The 15411-nt window shown below is 41.5% G+C and overlaps 2 protein-coding genes across 7 annotated transcripts in view; one reads left to right on the plus strand and one right to left on the minus strand.

Moving 5' to 3' along the window:
• The window catches only part of EZR (ezrin), a 37230-nt gene extending 29893 nt beyond the window's left edge, over positions 1-7337 (plus strand). For both annotated transcript variants that reach the window (XM_054821509.1, XM_054821510.1), the window contains 6 exons: positions 1900-2063; positions 2919-3049; positions 3759-3919; positions 4227-4319; positions 5240-5491; positions 5831-7337. In XM_054821509.1, the coding sequence (XP_054677484.1) occupies positions 1900-2063; positions 2919-3049; positions 3759-3919; positions 4227-4319; positions 5240-5491; positions 5831-5995 (966 nt within the window). In that variant the 3' untranslated portion in view covers positions 5996-7337. The remainder of the gene's footprint in view (positions 1-1899; positions 2064-2918; positions 3050-3758; positions 3920-4226; positions 4320-5239; positions 5492-5830) is intronic.
• A 944-nt stretch (positions 7338-8281) lies between these two features.
• SYTL3 (synaptotagmin like 3) overlaps positions 8282-15411 on the minus strand; it is a 34303-nt gene continuing 27173 nt past the window's right edge. For 3 of the 5 annotated variants that reach the window (XM_054821462.1, XM_054821461.1, XM_054821460.1), the window contains exons 11-16: positions 14811-14913; positions 12542-12712; positions 12234-12333; positions 10960-11068; positions 9837-10069; positions 8282-8542 (exon numbers count right to left, since the gene is read on the minus strand). In XM_054821462.1, coding sequence (XP_054677437.1) covers positions 8412-8542; positions 9837-10069; positions 10960-11068; positions 12234-12333; positions 12542-12712; positions 14811-14913 — 847 coding nt within the window. In that variant the 3' untranslated portion in view covers positions 8282-8411. The remainder of the gene's footprint in view (positions 8543-9836; positions 10070-10959; positions 11069-12233; positions 12334-12541; positions 12713-14810; positions 14914-15411) is intronic. The other 2 variants (XM_054821465.1, XM_054821464.1) reach the window with 1 other exon arrangement.

Raw genomic sequence — 15411 nt, forward strand, 5'->3', positions numbered from 1 at the left:
CTGATACAGAAAAATGTTAATATTGAAAAACTCAGTTATGTTTCCTCCCTCTGTCTCAATTGTCCTTTTCCCTCTGGGTGGTGTTATGTTTAAAGCTATGCCTGACAGAAGTGTTCATCTGGACACTAATTCTGAGCATTGAGGAAGCTGTCTGGATCTTTTCATACACTTGTGTCTCCTTTTAAAAAAGCAAGTATTACAACTAAAGCAAAATATGCAGTCCACCCAAGATGTGGGTTGGAAGCTCCCCTTTCATTTAGAGGGTTCTCCCTGTCAGTGTTTAAATGGACACCAATGTAATGGTCACCATTGTAACACCAATGTAACAGAGTCCTGTGGCACCTTGCCCAGAATAAACTTTTTAATTTTTAGGGCTGTCTGCCCACATACTCCAACATCTTCAGCACATTATCTTTCAAATATCAAGCTGCTATGCCCCCAGTTGTGTGAGACCAGGGGGAAGCTGGGGGCGAGGAAAGGGTATGTATGGGAATTCTTCTGTGTTCTTACGTGAATGTTCTGACCCTTGGTTATGGCCGTAAATGACAAACACAACCGTCGTCCGTGGCCTCAGTATTTACTTCCATGTAGGTGAACCTTGCCTCAAGATAGGACCTGCTCATCACAATGTACATAAACTGTTTGTTTTTAAAATTACTCATCAGAAGAAAGAGGTTGGATGGATGGCTTACAGGCATGGTGAGCAGTATCAGACCTGTGCAGCTCAGAATGGCTCTGGCAGGGCTTAGTGGGGAGCGCAACGCACCGCGCTGACCATGTCTCTTCCAGTCAGAATATGAATTAGGAAAACGCAGTGAAGAAAACAAGTCTTTGCCAGCATGTCCATGCAAAAGCGTAGAGCCTCTGTGTAGCCCTTCTCAGTTCCAGCTCTTGCTGACAGTAAGGCAATCCATAGGAGAGCCATTCTAAGGAGTGGGTACTGGTTTTTGCTGGTAATGTGGCAGCTTGTCCACTGCCTGTATCACCATCCACACAGTACACAAAAAAAAGGCACAAAGATGCAGAGTTTGTTCCCTGTGTAAGTTCAGACTGCATTGTAAACATGTATGTTTGTGAACTCAGAAAAATCATCAGGCAGGTAATGAACTTGGCCTTCTGCATCCCTTTCTGAGCAGACTTACTTCTAGAAGATCCAGTCTGGTGTATAGTTTCTGTAAAAGCCTGGTTATAACACGGATAATAAGAAACGTGGGGCTGTTCCTTTTGCAGAACCAGAAATTTTAGAATATCTTGTGTTTTGTTACTGCCTGCAACCCAATATTCAAAATAACCCATATGTTTAGCAGTTCAAAAAAAAAAAAAAAGGCACCTTTCATTTGACACTCTTGTAACAGCATAGGTCAACCTAACTAGGAAATGCCATGGAGAGGAAAGAATGATATTGGAAGGCATTTCTTCTCTTTCTCTGAATAAACACAGATGGTGTCTTGAATATTGATTCAAATAGGTCAGGCAGTTCTACAAAGTTACTTTAATTGTCTGCAATACATTTTTAGTTTCATGCTTTATCTTTCAGTCACAAAACCATGCAAACTTAGAAACTAATTACTTGATACTAGAGGTCTATGAGTTGCCCAGATGGTTGCCTGCCAACCCAGAATTTTCTGCAATGTTTCCAAACTCCACAGAGTCTCCTATAAATGGAGATATTTGAGATTTCTAGAAAAAGTATCTTTTAGAGAAAACTAACAGAGTAACTTGTCAGGTCTATGTAGACTTGAAATGGATAATATAAATAACAATTGTTTTGGCTTTAGATGATATCAGCAGTCCCTGCCGCTATATTAAATCGCTCATGGCAAGATGATCTGCATGCAGCTAGCTGGCAGAAGAGAAAGCCTGCTTGAAAAAACTGACTGTGCGGTATCTCTCTTCCAGGACTTTGTGTTTTACGCCCCTCGTCTGAGAATTAACAAGAGGATCCTGCAGCTCTGCATGGGCAACCATGAACTGTATATGCGGCGCAGGAAGCCCGACACCATTGAGGTGCAACAGATGAAAGCCCAGGCCCGGGAGGAGAAGCACCAGAAAGAACTGGAAAGGTGAGCTGCTTGAGTATGGAGAGCAGGGAAGATGAGCCATCCCACGTTCGTAAGGCCTCTGTGTGACCCTGGAGCGCTGGCTTACGGGGTTGGACTTGGGATGTCCTGCAGTGGGGCCATAAGCATTAACTCTTTCGGCTCGGACCTGTGGCCGCGTAGTCCGCTGTCCTGTTTGCGGTCTTAAGAGCTGCGAGGAAGCGTGCAAGTAAAGGCGCAGTGGGCTCTTGCATGGTGGCACACACCTAGAGAGGGCTTCTCCTGGCTCTTGAGTGTTGGGACCTGATTTATGTGTTGGACCGTGGGATGGTTGGGAGTATGGGAGAAACCTTCACAGGGAGCATGTGTGTACACTGCGAAGAGAGAAGAGGGGACGGGGAGACCTCTTACAGGCAAGGAAAAAGGATTAGTGATTCCACCGGCTGCAGGTTGCTTATGAGTCAAGAAATCTTGTTGCTTTTCTCCTGTATTTGTGGCTTGTTTGTCTTCATTCCCTCAGTGCTCTTATTTTTACTCCTCCTTGACTCTCCTTAAGACAGACGTAACAAACTTAAATCTCCTCTGCTGTGCAGTACAGAATCCTGGTTTTCTCTCTCTGCATCTAGTAGCTATTTAGTGTTCTAAATTACTGTGGCAGGCAACAAAAATACAAATGTTTTTATGAAATGGGGTATCCAAAACTGAGCAAAAATTCTGATGTGATGAAGGAACAGGCTGTATGTATTTCTGTCTTCTGGCTCTTGCTTTGTGGCAGTCACTTCTTATTGAGCTGCCTGGAGAGATGCCTGGCCAACTTTCTTGCCTTGCTGTAGCTTAGGTCTGAAAGCGAGCTTCAAGCATGAAATCTGTTTCTAACAGGAAACAACTAGAAAATGAAAAGAAGAAGAGGGAGACAATTGAGAGGGAGAAAGAGCAAATGTTGAGGGAGAAGGAGGAGCTGCTGGTGAGGCTACAAGAGTATGAGGTGAAGACTCAGAAAGCAGAGAAAGGTAAAGTACTCAGACTGGCTGACCAGATCACGTGTATTGCGCTCCATGGAAGGCTTATGTGGGTTGCTGCCTACGCCTCGCCTAAATCTAGTGACACTGGGATCCTTTGGCAAGGCTTACTAATATGTACCTATACGGATAAATACACAAATGTGCTCAAGCTGCTGAGGTCATCCAAGGCATAAAAGTGGCATAAAAATCTGCTGATTGCATTTGGGAATTGAAGGTCACATGAACTCTGTTTTCTTCTGTTGCCAAGAGGGGTTTAGTAGTATAGCCTCTTCCAGCAGTGAGTAACAGAGTTCAGCTCTCGAGTACTTTTGACTTAATTCCTGACAGAAAAAGTACTTTGGGAACAAGTCTTTCCAGTGAAATGGAAGCTTCTGTTTCAATACGCAGATGAGCAGATTAGAAACAGCAACATCTGGTCCTTGCAGGAAACTGTCAGTTATGGGCAGCAGAATCATGTCAGTGCCACAGACTTCAGTGCAAATATCTTGCAGAAGATTCAATTATAATGTGCAGTTGACTACCTCTGAATTCAGTTACTTGATGTATTATGCAAATAATGACTCTGAGGTGCACAGTGAGGGGGTATTGCAAGCTGGAATCAAGTGCTTGTCATGACTTCTGCAGTTACCTAAGAGACTGTATGTAGTCTCTTCACTTTAGGCTTGTGCACTAACCACATTGATCTGTGTTTTTCCAGAGCTCTCAGATCAGATCCAAAGAGCCATTCAGCTGGAGGAAGAAAGGAGACGAGCCCAGGTGGAAGCAGAACGCTTGGAAGCTGATCGCTTGGCTGCTCTGCAGGCCAAGGAAGAGCTGGAGAGACAAACTCTGGACCAGATAAAGAGCCAAGAACAGCTGGTAAGACCCAGTCATTTTGAGGACAGGATACAGGCGTGTTACTGCACCCTCTAAGTAAGGCAAAGCCTTGTTCTCCGGGGAAAACCAGAGTGCAATGAAGTAGCAGGCCATGTGACAGCATCATTGTGGCACTGGTTTCTATCATGAGCAATCTACTTTTTGTTCCTAATTTTCTATTCAGTCTTTATTACAGTGGAGTGTAACACTTGGGTCTTTTCTCAGTCAACAGTGTTTCGTTGTTGTGTTGGGTTTTTGTTTGTTTTGGTTTTTTAAGAGTCCTTATAATTCCAGTTTTATTATTCAACAGGCTACAGAGCTTGCAGAGTATACAGCCAAGATTGCACTTCTTGAAGAGGCAAGGAGGCGTAAAGAGAGCGAGGTCGAAGAGTGGCAAATCAGAGTGAGTATCTGGGGTTTGCAAAGTTGAAGTTCTACACTTGAGCAGAGCATGCCGCAGTGCTTAGCCCGGTATGACTTCTCTAAACATGTGGAGGCAAACATCTGTACACCAGCAGAGAAGGGCAGACTTGTGATGAACATGCAATATGCCTGCAAAACATCTTTCTTCCAACAAGCCTTCTGTCAAAATTCAAAATGGAAGCCTGTGTGTAAGAACTTAAAAATGTGCTTATCATCTTGGAGCCATGGAGGGGAACAGGCACATGTATAAATGATGCATTTAATCCATGATGTAATGTCTGAAAACATCAAGAGAAGATGCTGCAGATGCGCTGCAGGTACCAGTCTTGAGGAGTGTGTGCTGTTGTTAGTGGCTTCCTGTTACCTGGGTCGGGAGAGCTGAATAATTTGATGAACTAAACGCAAAAATAAACTACACAAGGCTTGGAGTGCCTGGTGCTCCTGGTGCTCTGCAGCTAGTGCTGCAGACCACATGGGAGGGCAGAACTACAGAAGCAGCAAGGAAGCTGACTGCCTAGTGTGTGATGGCATTAAAAATGCCAACTCAGGAATCTTGTGCAACCCATACTTACAGCCTACAGCTCTTCAGATGGAGAACAGGATGAAGATAACTGTAATGTCCCACAGCACTATTTTTCCTAGGCTGTGTTTTATTGGAAGAAGATTCTTTGTTAAGATCCCCTGCGCATTACACAGTGGATGATGATAGCATCACTAGCAAAAAAAAAAAGACATTCTGCGTAAGACTGTAACAGTACTGTCAGCTGCAGAGATTTAATTCCCTCTTTTTTTTGCTTTTCATAGTAGATTGACAAAACTGGGAAGATAAGCATCGAAGTGTTCATTAAGCTGGTTTAAAGCAAGAAATGCATTAAAATATTTTTCATTCTTTTCCCAAAGGCCAGGGAAGCCCAGGAGGATCTGGTAAAGACAAAGGAGGAGCTACACCTTGTAATGACTGCTCCGCCTCCACCTCCACCACCTGTCTATGAGCCAGTGAACTACCATGTCCAGGATCACCTGCAAGATGAAGGATCAGAGTACTCTGCCTACAGTGCAGAGTTCTCTAGTGAGGGGATCAGGAATGACCGCAATGAGGAGAAACGCGTTACTGAAGCAGAGAAGAATGAACGTGTACAGAGGCAGCTGAGGGTAAGGCAATGTTTGGAGGAGGCAGAGTAACTGAAACAATCATTCCTGGAAAATACGTTGTTTAACCACTTGATTAAGTACACAAAGCACAATAGTTTCTTTTAATTTACAGTTCCTATAGGGAGTGTGAATTAAAGACAAGATATATAAAGACTACTTCATTGCTCAGGCTTTGAGATCACTTACATCTTCCATAGTGTTTATGGAAAGCATATGTTCTATCCATGTCACTGATCTATCCAGCCATCCAACAACTGTCAACTCTCACCAAAGATCACTACTGTCATGAGCTGCCAGCTTCTCGTGTGTAATCTGTATTTAACATCCTTTATATCGCAGGCACTGACAGATGAGCTGGCCCAGGCTAGAGATGAAAATAAGAAGACCCACAATGATATTATCCACTCAGAGAACATGCGACAGGGACGTGATAAGTACAAGACGCTGCGGCAGATCCGGCAAGGCAACACCAAGCAGAGAATTGATGAGTTTGAGGCGATGTAATGACATTTGTAACAAGAAGGCAGGACTGTGGGAAAGGCAGATCTTAATGCTGTGTTCTTGTTTTGGGTTTTTTTTGTCGTGGATTTTTTGTTTGGGTTTGTTTGGGGTTTTTTTCTGAGGAGGGGTCACTGTATGACATTTAACAAAAGTTCTCTAAATCCAGAGGTGTTTGGATCTCCCTTTTATTCCATACCTTCTATTAAATTTGGTATAGTTACAGACTCATCGTACCACTGATCCTGGTAACTTGCTCATGCCTTTGCTTAGTGCCAAAAGGCCTTATGTCACATTTCTCTTTAAGCAAGACAAATTTTAATAGGATGTGCTTCTAGTTGAAGACATGTCTCGTGCAGGTGCTGGATTCAGCTTGGTCTAAAAATAAGCAACTGTGGGTGAATTTTGTGCCATATGTCTTTGTATTATTAGAGTTGAGACGACGGGTTGTAGAACTCTGGATTTGTGAGCATATGTATCTGTGTGTACACACATGCACATGCGTCTGCACACCCTGTTCTTTTCCTTGGTCTTGATGCCCATGTTCTTCCCACCACCCCCACGCACACCCCCCTGCACCAAAAAACTGACACCACCTCAGAACTCCTTTGTGCAGAAATTAGGCTTTTTCTGGTTGCTGTTCTCAACTGGAGAAGTTCTGCAGTGATGGCTCAGAAGTGTGGCACAGGGACACTGACACCCTCCTCACGTAACAACTAGGCAAATACTCCCTTGGAATCTAATACACCATTGTGTTTGCATTCCAGCTTCACTACTGATCAGTTATAGTGTAGTATTTATATATATATAAACCATGCAATACATGGATTGCAATACTAGTTTAAAGGGAAATAGTTTTGCTCTGTATATTTTGTTACTTTTCAGATTTAATAAGACTTGCATCTGTAAAAATGCCTAAATGACACTGTAGTCTGACACAGTGCAGCTGATTATTTGCTATAAAGCATTATTTGTAAAGATCATTTTTTTAGTTAATGAGAACTATATGTACACGATCCAATATATACAATTTTACTGCACCTATTTTTCTAACAAATTTTCTAATTTTTTTAAATGTTTGATTTAAAGTTTCAGACTCCAAAGATGAAGGGACTGCTTGTTTATATCACAGTTGTATTCTCTCTACTAGAGAGCATTTCTGTGACCATTCCTTCCCCACTAATCTCCCCCTTTCCTTGAAAATCTGTTAGAAAGTGAGATACAGTATGTTGTCAGCTCGTCTCTTCCATTCACAACATCTATGCTGCTTTATACTTGAGTTGAATCTTGTGTGGGTTTTTTATTTGCAGCAGTAAACATCTAAATAAAAGATCTGCAAAGTAACAAAGGACTTGGAGTCAAGTGTTTCTTGCGTGGGGTGTATTTTGTGTAAGGTGTTGCTACTGTTCTTTTAGTGCCTGAGCTTAGCATATGAATCTCTGTGTCTTTAACTCTTAAGTTGTTAAAAGCCACATTGACCTGGAAAGGAAGCAAGGAGAATACTTGCTGTAATGAGGAGGTGTGACCATTTTCACCTGAGTCCTAGGGAAGAAGTATATAGCAGCAGCACTAGTTAGAGTTGTATAGGTAGTTTCTGCTGACTAACACTAGGTCTGAGGCGAAGTGAAGTGATACAGTAGTAAAAACTGCATTTCTGCCAGTTCTCATGAATAAATGATAAGTTTAGCTAAACTCTTCTGTGCTGTACACCATATGGAGCAGACTTATTAATGCTGTCTGGCAGCTGATAAGAACAAGGAACTTCCTCTAACCACACTTATTCCATTAGGTGTTGTCCCACACCCCTGCTGAGGGAGAATTTATACAGTTACCTGGTTTTAAGCACCACGATACAGCACACATTTGAGAGGCATGTGGCCACAGGCCAAAACTTTTTAGGGTCATGCAAAGTAACGCTGGCAGTGTAGAGAATTCTGAAGCACAAAGGTGTTAGCATCACCATCTGCAGCAAGCAGGTGAAGAGAAACTAGTCTTCAATTCTCTCCAAACATGTATGAAACATCAACATTAAGAAAGGTATATGATTTCATTCTAATGTAACAGGTTTTTTTTCCTATGAAGTATTCCTATCTGGGATTAAATTAATTAGTTCTGCTGTGCCCAGAAATGGAAATATCATCTGGCTACTGTTGCCTTGTCAGCATAATGCATTTCAAACTTTGTCACTTGTGAAGAAACCATACTAACTTTAAACTCCAGCTGGAGACCCAGATAACAAAGCCTTAACTTTTGGAGAAATAAAACCTTCAGAACATCACATACTTTCAAATGCATAACTTTATTCCCCAAAAGGTGGAGTAGGTACTGTAATAGCATACCTTTCCTCAGACCTGAAAGGCATGTGCCACTTGAATTTAAAACATCACATATAAGGGAGGAAAAATTGTTGTGCAGTAATCTCTCATGATTTAAAGTTTTCCTTATTTGAATGCAGTACAAGCGTAAAGTCCACCCACATGTTTGGGCTGTGGAGCACTTCCTGCCATTGGAGCACTGACTGAGAAAGAAGGTCTGTACAGTCAAGCGATTCCTCTGCAAGAAAGCAAAAGGAAAGGTCACAGTTGTTTTTCACTCAGCCTTACTCAACTGACTAGGTAACAACCAACCTGCTTCTCCCACTTCTATAGCAGTTTCAGCTGCTTTGTAGTACCTAAGGCATTAATGGCAACAAAATGTAGTTACACTTCTGAAGCATTATTTAGATCCTGTTAAACTAGGATTGTTCCCCCTCAGCTTGCAGCAGAGAAAAATTTTTTGGTTGTATGACATAGAGGAGCAAGTGTGCATCCTAAAAAAGAGCAGAATGGCACAAAGCCACCTGCTTCAGTTCATTTCCAGTGACTTTAACACATTACAGAATGGTAGGGGTTGGAAGGGACCTCTGGAGATCATCTAGTCCAGGCTAGACTAGGCTTAGGGCTTGGACAGTCATCTTCACTCAGCAGCAGGTAGTTTCTGCTCTACAGAAAGGAAGGTGCTGGGTAGGACAATCAAAAGAAGTTCATGAGGAAGCCTGCAATGAGTTATTACTAGGGATGATACGCCTCTAAAGTGCATGTTGATACCATAACAAAGTGACTGAGCCTCAGTCTTTTAGAGCCTTTCACCTCAAATACTGAAACCAAAGCACTTGCTCTCTGGGAAGACAGGAGTCTCTCGACTCCATTGGGCAGTCTTCAAGTGACAATGCTTCCCTGCTCAATGACCAGTTAACCAGGGCCGATTCAGTGAGCAGAGGGTTTCTCAGGAATTTCTCAGCCTTGAGAAAGAGAGCTCACTCCTGTTAGAAAAGAGCCCAAAACTCAGACATGCAATAGCCCCTTCTGAGCAAGTTTCACCTTCTGTATCTCCCATTGATTGGCTTGATTTGTGGATGTAAAATAATAAGCACAATTATAAATAAGGTTGGACTCTACTAGATCATTGGTTCCTGTGCTTCCTTTTGATGAGACAGTATTTGAAATTAGCTAATTCATAGAAAACAACTCAAGGAACAAGTCTTAAAAAAAAAAATAAAATACAGAGCTCTAGCTGAGTTAACTCTACCCAACTTTTCTGTGCCTGTCTTCTGCATGGCCAGGCTCTGACCCTAAAAGTTACCACACTCACAAATGGCTTTCCTGAGAATTCCTACGGACAACCTTGAGCTTCTGCACAGACCTGAACTAAATAAAGCACATGCATCATTTCTTGCAGGATCACAGCTCAAGTTGCTTAGGACAGGGGCTGAGGCTGTATGTGTAGGCACATGACAGCAGGTAATAAATAGCACAGTGTAAATATTATTATTTATAAAGTAAACTAAGTGAACTTTTCCCCAAATTACCTTCATTTTTAGTGAGAAAGAACATACTTGCACCAAGCTTGGCTCCTCCTAGGAACTGATCGCTTGAGCTGAAAGTTGACTGCTCCCAGACAGTCAAGTGTAGACATGATTGCTGTAGCTGAGCTGGGGTAACACCATCAAAGACAAACAAGTGTTTCCACTGGGGACAGGCTTCTTTCTTCAGGACAGGAGACTTTCGCTTTACCTCTGCTTGGTCTGGAAGGATAAGGCAACTTCCCAAAAACAATGAGAGTTCAGCAAGGTTACTGATTTCTCAACGAGAAAACAGAACAGTTGCAATAATCAACTAGGGCCCTTTGGTTTGCCTTGAATAGTGAAAATGTTCAGCTCAAGTGCAAAGTAGAACATGGTGCTAGTGTGTTTATTTTGGGACTTGCTCCTTTTCCTGTCTGCCTTCAATGTGGGTGCAAGTAGGCTCTTCTGGTCTGCTTTTCCTTTGCTGTCTCTGACTGCTGAAGGAGTCTGTACTCCCCATTCAGTTGAAACTTGCCTTTCAGTAGATAAAACGCTCACCCACTTCACTGAAGATAGGTGCTATAGCAGGTGAAATGGCTTTCCGAGATAATGTGAGTGTACCCCAGTATCATACTTCCAATGCATCTGATGCCTGACAGTAAGAAAGTACAATAATCCTGCATACAAGCTACTCAGTGCTTTGAAGAAAAATTTAGTCCCTCCTCTTTTAAAAATGTCTAGAATGAAGAGGCTAAAAGTTTCCTGTTCAATGTAGCCAAAGCTCTATTTAATTCTGCAAAGCCACAGATGAAAACAGGAATGAAAATACCCTCTTGATTTGCACTTTTTTTTTTTTTTCCTCTCCTAATATCTAAAAGCAGATACTTAAACTAGTGAACTCCAAATTTTAATGACATCAGTAAATTCTGAAGTTCCATTCAGGACTGAAAGAGCAAATAGAACTCGTCACCACCCTGCTGAGTGCCACTGTTGTGCAGACACCCAAATGTCACCATTACAAGAAAGTCTGACTAAGAGTGTGGACAATGCCACTTTCACGTGCCAGTCTCTTGATGAAAATGTTAACACACATTTGCACAGAATGTGTCTGACATTTTCTATTTGAAGTGTTAGGTCTCATACATACCCTTTAACAAATGAGTTTGGCATTCCAACAGATCTCAGCATGGGCAAGTTCTTGGCCCCAAATATCATAACCTGAAGCTGGCAGTTGGGAACTCCTTGGTCTTTTTTTCCTGAAACAGAAGCATTTATCACATGAAATAACCAGTTAGCTCAGCTTAAGATGCTGCTATAAGCAAGTAGGAAAATGTCTAGGTGGTACTACTTAGATAAAGTCTCATAGTGCTGCATTAGGATCATTTGAAAGATTTTTAACCTGCTTGTACAGTGTGTGATTCACACACACAAAAAATGCAAGCAATGAGTAGCAGGTTGCTTTGTGATTCCTGTTCCAAACATGGAGCTTTCTGTTGTATTTGTGAAAAGTAAGCACAGGGCAGTACCCACAGAAGCATTCCTCTGAAACAAAGCCAGAAGTAGGAGAAACAGCCAAACTCACGGTGTGATACCGCTCCTCTGTTACAGCTCTAGTTATACAGCAGAGACCCAATACACAGGCATGCATAGGGAGGAAAAATGGAAGAAAGTAAGTTGGTAACTTTAGGGTCATTTGGAAAAGAAAAGGGAAGAAAAATTAACCTAACAGCTAATTAGATCTTCCTATTGACTTCTACCTGTTGCTATGGTCCTGAACACAGAGAGCATTACTAGAGCTCTGAACCTCTATATACCTCACCATGACCTAGAGAGGTAAGGAAAATGAGGTTGTCCTATCCCTCCCCCCCCAAAGTGTTTACTTTACCCCACCAGCAGGTGCTTGCTCTGACACACTACAGCAATACTTAATATACCTTACAAGTCCTTCATTACCAAAAACTAAATCCTGACTTCACATTTTGAACCTAACATCTTCCAAGTGAAACAACAATCTCTCTAAAATGAAGCCACTGGAGGAAGCCAAGGTACCCTCGCAGCCATCTCCCTTACACCTTTTCCCTAAATTGGCAGGCTCTACCTCGGGCAGTAAAATAGCTGCATCACCTCCAGAATAAGGTCTACTTGCAACACCACAACAGAAACAAGCTTGCCAAACAGGTGGATGCATCATACTGCTGCCATTATATTATACAGCCTTTGCTGGCATTAAAAAGAACAAAAAGATGAAGTTGGCAAATGTTTGGATTTTAGTTAATGTAAAATATAATACACCATAAACTGCCATTTGCAATAGCTGCTATAAACCCCATACAGGAATATTATATAGACACATTGTCAGTCCTTCATTAATCTCAATTCTTTTTTAGCCAAGGGATTCAGGTATGCTGAAACATTTTATACCTTCAAACTGGAAATTTTTATACTGGGCTGGTACTGACAGTCTTGCAGACACGAGGAGTTCGCCACTGTACTGGATAAGATCATCTTCAGGCTTTTCAAGCTGAAGAAAGGGACACAGAGAAATCTGCATTACTGCAATCATTCTATTCCACATCTTTCTCACAGCTTATTTATGTTTGCAATGTGTCTTACTAATGGGCTGGATTGACAGCATTTTTCCCTCAATGATCTCAGAAGGGTGATCTTTTCCATAGCTTTCCCTACACCTTGCTCTTAAGATACAACTAAGCACAAAAACTAAGAATCACCTTGGGTTTGAGCTGGTACCAGTTGAACAACTGCATCGAGTTCTCTTCAAAATTCCACGCTGCCAGTGGAATCACCACTTCCCCCAAAAACACCCTGTATTTGAGTGCTCCTGCATGCCACACAGAGATCTGAAGCTGCCGACTTCTCAGCTGGGAGTATTCAATCTTGTACTAGAAAGATAAACAGCATTTACAAAGTGATACACAGGATGAATGCAGGCCCATGCTCATAACCTGCTCAAAGGAAGCCCAGCCACAGCATGGCTGAAGGCATCTGGATGCAGACAGAACCATGTTGTCTCAACATGCTTTGCAATCTGCATATTACCCCACTACTTACACGCTAAATAATGCTCATCCAAATACGAAACAACATTCCAGGAATACCTTGACCTGCCTTGCTAAAGATTTTGATTGTTAATGCAGAACTTTAAATAATTCTTTACCATTTTTGCTGTGGTTTTCTTTTTGGTTTGGGTTTTTTTTTTTAATATATATTTCTGGTTTAGACATCCAGCAGAATTTGGCTGCTCTGGAGGCCAGTTCAAGATAAGACACCTAATGAAGGTGCTAAAACTTCCATTCTGGTCAGTGGATATCTACTCAAGGCAGTCAGTAGGGGCAAGGAAGTAATTCAGCAGACCACTAATTAAAGCCCTGGTCCGCTCCCAAACCATAGTTAGAGCCATTTGAGACATTGTTGGGTATCTAATATACCCACAAGACTGGCAAACATGATACCCAGCCTACTGGTGACCTGCACCCAGCTGAACCGAAAGCTGGAGGCAATGGCATGGATGAGGAACATCGATATACACATTTAGGCTGCTGAATCACAAGCTGGGTGTAGGCTCTGGGGCTAATCACCCTGGGCTCCAGTGATTCTCAAGAGCATTGACACACCTCTCACACATGCAGCTGCCTAAATGCAGGTGCCTTAATTTGCAGCTGAATCCCACTGAGTTGGATCTCAATGTCATGATGTAGTTTACCTGCACTAGCACTATGCTCTTTTGACCATTTCTGCTGCCCTGGATAAACTAATAATTAAACTAATTTAAATGATTTCTAACTAAAATACCTTTAGTGTTCATGCAGCGAGCTCAGGCATGGCTCTCACTCTCCTTTTATCAGTTCTGCTTGACTCTGCATTGAAAAGGGACTATAAAATTAGGTCCAATTATTCCAACTTCAGGCTCTTTTTCTCCCAACTTAAACCCTATATACAGAATTTGGGCTATACGAGAATTACACACATTACATAATTCTCTTTTTGTGGCTATTGAACTTTAACAAATGTCTTTTCAAACATTTTGCCTGTTTCACTCACCAGAAATTCTTGATGTTCATACACACCAAGAGATGAGGGTAACACTGAAACTTTTGTGTAGTTTAAGGAAGAATAAAACAAGTTTGTCACTCCATTAACTTTGTTTCATATCTCTTCCAAGATAACATGTTACAGAAGAACTCATCATCTTATGTACTAATGCAGCTCGCTGATGCACACAAAAAATGGGTTTGTAGTGACCTGAGTACAAAACTGGAGCTGGGAACAACCAAACTAACCCAGCCTCTCCCAGCTGGCAGCACTCAGCTTCAGCTTCATGTTTCATTAAGTGTCTCTGAAGTGAGAATAATGGCTCCTATTTTCTACACACAGTTCTTACAAGGATGCAAGAAGTAATATTGCAAGGCATTAAGGAATTAAAATCATTAACTACTGTTCTCTGGTGGGATTATTAGTGTTTAAAATTAGACACTACAAAAAGATGGCCTAGCATCAGTTGCACAGAGAAGAGGAAGCAGACAATGTTTTAGAGGTGGTGGAATTCAGTTAGCATTCAGCTAACTGCAGAGACACACTCCCAGTGGCACTGACAAAAGGGGTATCGGTTAAAAGGAATACTTGTGTGAAATACTAACTGCTCTGCACTACACCCAGTTCCTGAATGTACAAAAAAAAAAGGTGTCTATGGAAGACACTTTGCTTTTGCCACAAGGTAACTCAGAACAACACTGGAATTCTTTAAAAGTGTTTCCACAGCCAAAGGCAGACTCTTCTAATGGTTTGCCATTGACTATTGTAACTCCAAAAGCATTTCCTTTTATTTGGACTCAAAACCATAATTTTTTAAATTATTCTTGTAAGTGACTCCTAGATTTGCCCCATTAGGATGATTCTGAACTTGCAGGATTGATTGTATATTACAAAAGGAGACATTACCATGGAAAAGCGCACTTAGCGGCACACAATTGTAAATGGTACCTTCAAAGTCTCATCGAATTCTGGATCCACTGTGCTCTTTTTGACAACTGTCTTCCGCTTACTCCGAGGAGATTTATCAGGAAGTAAATAAACCTTAACATACCTTGTAGATAGAGAGAAGGATATATGAAAAGTGACCAGGGTGGGGGGGAATCAATACAACTAAGATGAAAAATTGTTAGATGAGAGGAGGGTTTTTTCTTAATTCTTAAACAATTTTATTGACTTTGTAATTTTCCAAGCAATAAAATGGCAAGTTGTGGTTTATATATTTTCTAAACAAAAGCAGACAGACTATAAGGGCCCCTGTATATCATTGAGCTAGTGTGTTTCAATTTTATTCTAATTGGGAAAAGATTAGGATCTGAATAGGAATCATTTGTTTTCATACTCTCGGCCTCTGATAAAATAGCCACCAAGGAAGTCACCTTGTCAGTTGTAGTGACAGTTGTATGATGAAAACAGACAGCATATTATATGCTCAAAAAAAAAAAAAATCAACTCAATCAACTTTAGGATCATTGCTGCTTGTTCGTGAAGAAAATATCTCATCTTTACAACACAAAGTACCATGTAGCAAAAAAAAAGGTGTAATCATACA

The sequence above is a fragment of the Grus americana genome, chromosome 3 (assembly GCF_028858705.1).
Source record: "Grus americana isolate bGruAme1 chromosome 3, bGruAme1.mat, whole genome shotgun sequence".
NCBI classification, from domain to species: domain Eukaryota; kingdom Metazoa; phylum Chordata; class Aves; order Gruiformes; family Gruidae; genus Grus; species Grus americana.